Source organism: Gossypium hirsutum, chromosome A11, assembly GCF_007990345.1.
Source record: "Gossypium hirsutum isolate 1008001.06 chromosome A11, Gossypium_hirsutum_v2.1, whole genome shotgun sequence".
In the NCBI taxonomy this organism is placed as follows: Eukaryota; Viridiplantae; Streptophyta; class Magnoliopsida; order Malvales; family Malvaceae; genus Gossypium; species Gossypium hirsutum.
The window spans coordinates 27548431-27556348 of record NC_053434.1 but is presented as its reverse complement, the minus strand read 5'-3'; the positions used below and the strand labels follow the sequence as shown (position 1 = coordinate 27556348).

Below are 7918 nucleotides of genomic sequence, written 5' to 3'. Positions count from 1 at the left end.
TTTTTCTTTTACTCACATTATAAGTGTAACAAAATATAATGTTTAGATTACGTGATGTTCATAAAAGAAAAAAATATATAGAGCCCAAATTATGACCTATTAATCTAGTCTTCACCTTTCTCGTATAATTTGAGTTCGAATAATTTTTATATCACATATATGTATAATAATAATAATAATAATAATAATAATAATAATAATAATAATAATAAACACTAATGATTAAACTAGCATTTTGAAAAGAAAAATATTGGAAAAGGTAAATAATCTTTTTATATATATTTTTCTATTTAAATTTTTTTCAATTAAGTTGATTTTTAGTTAATTCGCAATATTAACTCAATCAAATTTTATATAAAAACTTATTAAATTTGACAATAAAATTATATAGCAACTATATTTATTAAAAATGAATATAAAAAAATAAATGAAATTTTGAATGAAATAGTTAAAAAAAATATTGAAAAAAAGTTCAATTTTTATGGTGTATAATTTTTTTATATTTTTATATGAAAAAGATGTAAAAAGGTTAAGAAAAAACTTTTAAAACAATATGATTTATATTTAGTCATTATCTAATTCAACTAAATTTATGAATTAGTCCAAGTTTATGTACCTTGCACCAATTATTTTTTATTGAATTATTGTTAAGTTTATCATTCAGTTTAAGTTTATGGAGCTTGACTCGGTGAGTTAATTTAGAGGTGCAAATAATGATATTCCAATAACCTTAAGTAAGAACCGCTACTTTAATTCCTACTTAAACCGTTCTTAAATTTAAAATCTTGGTCATATCTTTTGTGGAATATTCACTGAAGCCTTTTATAAGAATCTTTCTCCACACTCAAAAGCTGCAAAACTTCAAGCCCTAATCGGTGGAAACCCTAGCCGGTGACTGGATTAACACTGATAACAAAACGTCGAAAATGGACCTGGATGATTTGGGAGAGCTCGACAGTTCAAGTCAGGCCAATACTCGAACCACCAAATTCGCGCCCAAATCTTCCAAATTCGCACCCAAATCTTCCAAATTCGCACCCAAACTCAAACCCATCTCTAAGCCAAAACCTGAACCCTCATCCAAACAAGAGCCTCAAGACTCCGCGCCCAAGCTCCAACCACCACCTGTGGAAGCAGTTTCCAAAAAGAAAGAAAACGATGAAGAAGATGTCAAGCCGCCGATGGTTGCTGAACCGAAAGCCGAACAATCGATATCAAGTGGCGCGGTGAAGATGGAGATTGATGAGGACACTAAAGAAGATGAGATCTTGACTGAAGCCAACAGAGAAGAAGATCAAGGAGAAGAAGAAGATATGGTTGTTCGCGAAATCGACGTCTTCTTCACTCCTTCAATTGATGCCGACGCTCAGGTGATTGCATTTTTCTATTTCCTTTATTGTTTAATTTTCAGTTTTGCTTATTGTTTTTCCCCCTTTTGGAATAAAATTGCAGTTATATGTTTTGCAATATCCTCTAAGGCCTTGCTGGCGACCATACGAATTGGATGAACGATGCAAGGAGGTTCGTCTGTTTTTCCCTTCAATTTCTTTTTCTTTTTCTTTGTATGAATCAATCTTATTCTTTAGTTATTTTGTAGGTACGGGTGAAACCTGATAGTGGGGAAGTGGAAATTGGCATGTCTGTTGATATTGATTCGAATAATTATGACAGTGAATCTGCAAACAAATTGAAGATGACGAAGCAGGTTTGGCTCTGATATTACAATTTAATCAAATTTCAATCTATATATTTATAGGTATTGTATTTTTCCCCGGAAACATGTTCCGAGTGCTTTGCATTGATAAATTTTTTACATACTGCTACTGCATTTGTTGATAAGTTGCATTGTCGCATTTTCTTTTTTACATAATGTCTTTTCCAAATAAATTTAGCTGCATAACCTAATTATGTATCCTCATTTCTTTTTAGACCTTATCTTCTTCATGGCTGCCACCACGTCCATCTGGCTATGCTGTTGGAGTTTTAATGGGCGATAAGGTGTGTGCATCTATTGTCTATGAGCTTGTTTGAGATTAGCTATATAATATTTTTTTCCCTTGATGGATGTTGTTGTTCTAAGGTCATTTTTATGGTGCAGTTGCACTTAAATCCTATTCATGCAGTTGTTCAGCTCCGACCATCATTGGCACATCTCAAGTCTGGTGTCTCAAAAAGAAAGGACACAGTGGCTGCTGAAGCAGAAGTTACTGTTAAAGTAGAACCTAACGATGGGAAAGCAGCTGGTCCATCAGCCAAGCAGGTAATTACTGATTATTGGGATATACTGTTATGAAATTTTTGAATTTAAGGTTCAGAATATGTGTCCAAAACGAACCTTGCTTTTGGATCCTTGAGCAATTTCTACTGGAAAATCTCTTTTTTAGTTTAACCTTTGTAGTTGCCTTTTGCATATTAATTCTATACATGATTTTCAAGTTTTACTTTGATGCAGAACCAGAAAGTGCAGTCCTCAACTGAGCAAAAGGCAGAAGATAAAGAGGTGTCACTTGCTATTTTAAACTTTCTTTTTGTTCAGCATGAAAGTATTTTCAATTGTATATTAAATTTACTTTGATACACGAGCAACTAAAATGGCATGGCTTGTAATTGTAGGATACTGTTACTGCTTGCTAAATTTTCACCAACTTGTAGTCTCTTGTGTTACTGGTGAACTTCATTTCTGTGTTCTGAAAATCATGAATTAATTAGATCTGCTCTTTTCTTTTTCCTTCTTTTTTGTTTCATTTTCTTCTCTTTCCAGTGTTGGGTTCCGCTCAAGTATCATAGCTCCAAGAGTGATTTTTCTGCTCAGTATCTGCAGAAAATGATGGCAGAACAAAGCTCTCCAATTGAGTTTACTTTGAACCCGTATGTTTTTTACTTATTACCTGTTTGTTTGTTGGCCCCTTATGCTAAGAATTTGAGAGAAGTTCGAAGTTACTGTATTGAAGCATTAATAAGCTGTCTGTCTATTGCTTTGAATTGTTTCTCATATCTCTAGGTATGATTATGTTGATTCCTTGTGTCCTCTACCAAGCAACAACAGTAAATCACAACGTTTATCCAGAAGGTATGGTTACCAACTAGTTTATGTTTCTAGCTTCCATAATTATGCAGACTTGGAAGATGCAATTTTGCATCTGTGTTCTCTATATATGCTACTTGTTCATGTGTTTGGTATGTTCATGGCCTTATTAGGTGGTGGAAAATGCATCATCATCCTATCTTTATGTTTAATGATTTAAGGACCATGAAATTGTTTCTTTCAGGTTGTTATGTTCAATTCCACTTGAAGGCCGTTTGAAGAAATTACTGACCGAGGTATGTTCAACTAAAGCTTCCGCATTTGTCTTTTTTTCTGTGTTTGGGCATCTGCCTGATTTGGCTGCTGTCCCATATATAGTACTTTAAAAAACAAAATTTCACTCTGCAAGCTGGATCTATCATAAACTTTTTCCATATCCATTCCCAAAGAACCTAGGCTTTTAGCTTACATGCATCTTTATCTTGCCTGAGTTTAGGATCATGGTCTTATAATATATATAGCATCTTATTTGAATTAAGGAATCTTTAGGATCTTGCATCCCCCCCCCTTTTTAAATTGAGTTTTGGAAAAGAAAGTTTAAGGCTTTGACAGTTAAATTTTACTTTGTTTAGCTTGACAGTTAAATTTTAATTTTTTTAGCCAGCCTTGGTAGGGATTACTAGTCATATTATAATGTTTTATTCCATTTAATCTTTCCAACTCATTTTCTTCTGTCAACAGGGACGTCCGTTTCACCACTTCAACACTCTCAAAAGGCACTATGCTCCTAATGACCCAATTGAAGAAGTTTTTGAAGTCCTTCAGAAACATGCTTTATTAGTGCAGGGACTCTGGGTTCCCAAGAGTTCATTATTATTTCCAGGGGATCCGTCTAAATCTTTAGCCAGAGACTATGTGCTTCTCTTATTCAGCAAGAACCCATTCATAAGCTATGACAAAGTAAACAACCTTTCCACAAGTCGCAAAGAAGAAGTGAAAGGCTTTCTGAAAATCTTAGCAATTGAGAGTCCTCCCTTGAAAGGTTGGAAGTTTAAAGAGAATACTGATGAAAATTTCAAAAAAGAATATCCAGAAATTGTTAAGAAACAAGAACAGATTTGGAAAGCTGGAGAAGACAATGTAACTAATCATATTTGGCGAGGTGCAAAGGGTGGCCCTAGTAGAACAAAGCCTGGCACAGTCATAAAGTCAGAAAAAGCAGGGAACTCTGATAAAGTTGCAAGAAAGGTTGCACCTGGAGCACATGCTGGGAGGACAATGTCTGATGAAACTCGAGAAGCTATACCAAAGGCCCTGAAAAAAGTGTTTCAAACTTACAAAGTTTGCAGGTAGATTGTTAGAGGCTTTAACCATAGACATTTCAATATAACTGTTAGTTTCATTCATCCCATCCTATGTTGAATATATAAAACCTTGATTTATTTAAGCTGATGAAAGCTGCTTTATAATTTTGTTGTACCGCTTGTTTGTTATTAGCTTGCAACTGATTCGCAAAGGTCTACGAGATTTGGCTCTTTCCCAGTCTACCCTTCCCAAGGCAGATGCTAGACTGGTAGTTAAGGCAGCATATGGTGCTGATGCACCTGAGCATGAGCTCCAGGATGTCGTTAGTCAAGTTGCTGTAGAAGTTCATGGTGGTCTTTTTGTTATGAAGTCATCCCAAGAGAATCCAGAATGTGATCCATTGAGGTTGCATAAATCTGTTCAATTAAACATTTAAGCTTAAATAAATGATTATGGTCTCTATGTTCCTTTCACAAATTTTCCTTTTTTTCATCAGAATGTTGTTTTCTATGCAGGGAAGTTGTGATTAATCTTCTTCGTGTGAAAGACAAGCTCAAGAAGGCTGAGGTCACAGCTGCTGCTCAAGTTAGTCTTAAGAGAGACATTACGAATAATGAATATAACAAGGTATCTTCTGTAATTAGATAATATCTTGTTTTCCAATAACAATTTGATATGCTTCCTTGAACAGAATCTTAGATGATCATATCACTTCACTATATTGCCTTTAGGTTGAGACATGATTATTTGTTTGCATGAGGCATGCATAAATGTAAGAAGGTATATGTAAACATAAATTGCTCTACTCTATTACATTGTTATACCAAATACAGATTTGACATCGAGAAGAATGTATTATCTGCAACTTGAGAAGTATTTAGAACACCATAGAGATAATCATACAAGAATAAGTGGTATATGAGTTAACATCTCTAGACTTGTCTCCGAATCTTACGAGTTGTGTCTCTAATTTCGTTTTGTAAGCCAAATTTGTACAACCGAACCTGGTTAATGAGTACTTCTAAATAGTGAGGGGTGCTTTAATTTTAGGTTATCGAGTTAAGTTGTAATAGTGAGGGGTCAGCATTGAGTTGTAATCAGATATATTATCAAAGGACATTTCATTCCTTTCAACTGGATCATTGAACATTCCCATTCCAACTTTGCAATAAGATAATATCATCTTTGTTTTTTGTTTTTTTTTTTTTGCAGGTAATGAGTGATTTTTGCGAGTATAAAGGTAACTGGTGGGTATTGAAAAGTGGTGATGGGAAGCCAAGCTAATTTGATGTAAATTATAATGTTCATTGAGGATTGCTGATGAAAATAGGGCAAAAGAGGAGGTATTTAACCTTGAAATATATTAACAAAAATTTAGTTTTGTGATGGTATGTATAGCATTCTGTTTTTGTTTTTCTCATATACATTCAGTGAATTGATAGGCCAAATTACATGGAATGGGAATTTACGCATTGCACTCATGAATTTCTGGTGGAACTCACCCTTTTTTTCCCCACGAAGGTACAATTAAGATTGATGTTGTAGTAGTGGGTTCCAAATCGCAATGTTGTTGGGTCGGGCTGGATTTGACCGCAACTTGGTTGGAGTATTGGTCTGGTTTGAGAGATTAGATCGGTTGATTCACAAATTAGTATAATTTAGTTGAATTGAGATAAAAGAAAATTGATTAAATCAGTAAATCAGTTCTTTCTTCTTCTTTTATAATTTCTTTAGTAATTTATTTAGATAAATTTGATTAACTAATTGAATCGAGAATTAATAATTTAAGCGGTTCAATTATCTGTATGGTTTTTTGAAAATCTTAAAGATGTATTGCGGTGATCCTATCTTTGAGTCGGTAGTCGCGTCTGCTTTTTAAATTATATCTATAATTTTTTCACCATAGCTGGTCTGTACAAATTTAGTTACCATAATTTCTGTATTTTAAAATTTTTAATAAATGATCAGAGGTGACAAATAATAAATTTATGTACTCGTCAGTAAAAAATTAAATTTGAAATAGTTTTAAATTTGTGTTATACAGGGATGCTTTATTCAACTGAAACTTTCACATGTAGCATTGATAAAGCATGTAAAACAATGTATTCATTTGCTACCTATAATTTTTAGAAGAAAAAAAATTTGATTATTTAAAGTTAATGTATCTTGTAAAAGGATTTTAATCTTGTAAAACTTTTATAGTTCTAGTTTATTTGTATAATGAATCGGATTTACTTTTGTTTGGAGTAAATATTTTTTTTAATAATTATCAATCGCTTAAAACATTGAACGTACAAATGTTTTATTTGAAATTTATTTTTAGTGTAAATTTTAATTTTGATGAATTTAATTTATCAAAATTATATTTGGTCATGATTATATTAAGGTTAAATTTTGTTGGACTAAATTGTGAAAAAAAAAATTGATGAGGTCAAAATGAGAATCTTTAAAAGTTGAAGGGTTAAAAATGTAAATTTAAAAAGTTGAAAGACTAAAAGTGAAAATATTCAAAAGCAAAAAGGACATGAATGAAAATATAAAACTTGACCAAGGGTAAAATGATCATTTAGTAAAAAATTTGAGTAAAATTACTAAAATACCATTAGATGTGCGGATGAATTATGGCTATTAGTTTGCTTAGCCTTGATTTCTTGAAGTATAAAATATGGGCTATTGGATCGCAATAATGATGATGGTGATATTTTATAATATTTAATTAGTTAATTATTATTTTAATAATATTTTATTTAGATATTTTATTAATATTTTAACTATGAAAAGTTAGTATAAAAGAAAGGAAAGATGAAATATTTTCATCTATCCAACGTGAGAGAAAATTGAGAGGAGTGAAACTTTTTGTTCTTTATAAATTAGTACTCTTTCATTCAAAAGTATTGTGAATTTTCGTGGCCACAATAAAGAAAAAGTAAGTAGAGATTTTAGAAAGTTTGATTATCATCTTGGAAACAAGAAATTGGAATTGAAAGTGAAGAAAGTTGAAGAGAAAGTGAAGAGATTAAAGAGACAATGTAAGAATTTAAGTGCTTTCTTATAAATTTTTTGTTTAGTTGAAGTAGAGATATGAGAAAGTGATTTCTAGTAAAGAAATTGATTATGTATTTGATAAGTTTATGAAGTAGAAAAAGTGAAGAAATAATGGAAGTGTTGGAAACAAAGTGAAGATGGTGACAAAAGGAAGGAAGAAAATTAAAGACAAAATAGTGAAATTCTAACAAAAGAGAGGTAAGTAATTCAAGAATTTTATTATACCTATTAAAATCCAAGTATAAAATATGTGAAACTGTTATATTAGTAGTTGTGTGATTAACTTAAAAATATTTGTGTTATTATTTAATTTGAAATTGATTAAAGTATAGTGAAGATATTCATTTAATTTAATTTCAAAGTGAATTAATATTGTGTAATGAAAGTATGAAATAAGTGATTAAATTGTAAATTGTACAAAAGTTAATGTGTAGAATATAGTATTATGAATAAATGCTTAATTGAAGTGGATTTATAGCGATTATGAAATTTTATATTGATAAGTACAAAATTGTAAAATATTTAAAAGTGATAATGTGTACT

The 7918-nt window shown here is 31.6% G+C and overlaps 1 protein-coding gene across 4 annotated transcripts; it reads left to right on the top strand.

Moving 5' to 3' along the window:
* Positions 1-741: 741 nt before the first annotated feature.
* LOC107896374 (DNA-directed RNA polymerase III subunit RPC5) lies at positions 742-5811 on the top strand. Of its 4 annotated transcripts, none has more exons than XR_001683727.2 (14): positions 742-1370; positions 1453-1521; positions 1598-1705; positions 1930-1998; positions 2099-2260; positions 2453-2500; positions 2762-2868; positions 3002-3070; positions 3270-3321; positions 3767-4374; positions 4523-4735; positions 4846-4957; positions 5543-5673; positions 5773-5811. XR_001683727.2 is itself a non-coding variant. In XM_016821541.2 (13 exons), the coding sequence occupies exons 1-13, from the start codon at positions 927-929 to the stop codon at positions 5612-5614; spliced, it is 2133 nt and encodes a 710-aa protein (XP_016677030.2). In that variant the 5' UTR covers positions 742-926; the 3' UTR covers positions 5615-5811. The 4 variants fall into 4 exon arrangements, 2 of the variants coding, with proteins under 2 accessions (XP_016677030.2, XP_016677045.2); XR_001683726.2 differs by having other exon boundaries at positions 5762-5811; XM_016821541.2 differs by having other exon boundaries at positions 5543-5811.
* The last annotated feature ends 2107 nt before the right edge of the window (positions 5812-7918 follow it).

Coding starts and splice junctions, on each gene's coding strand:
- LOC107896374 (XM_016821541.2), top strand. CDS start 927: ATGGACCTGGATGATTTGGGAGAGCTCGACAGTTCAAGTCAGGCCAAT. Junction 1,999..2,098: donor GAGTTTTAATGGGCGATAAG/GTGTGTGCATCT, acceptor TTTATGGTGCAG/TTGCACTTAAATCCTATTCA. Junction 4,958..5,542: donor CGAATAATGAATATAACAAG/GTATCTTCTGTA, acceptor TTTTTTTTGCAG/GTAATGAGTGATTTTTGCGA.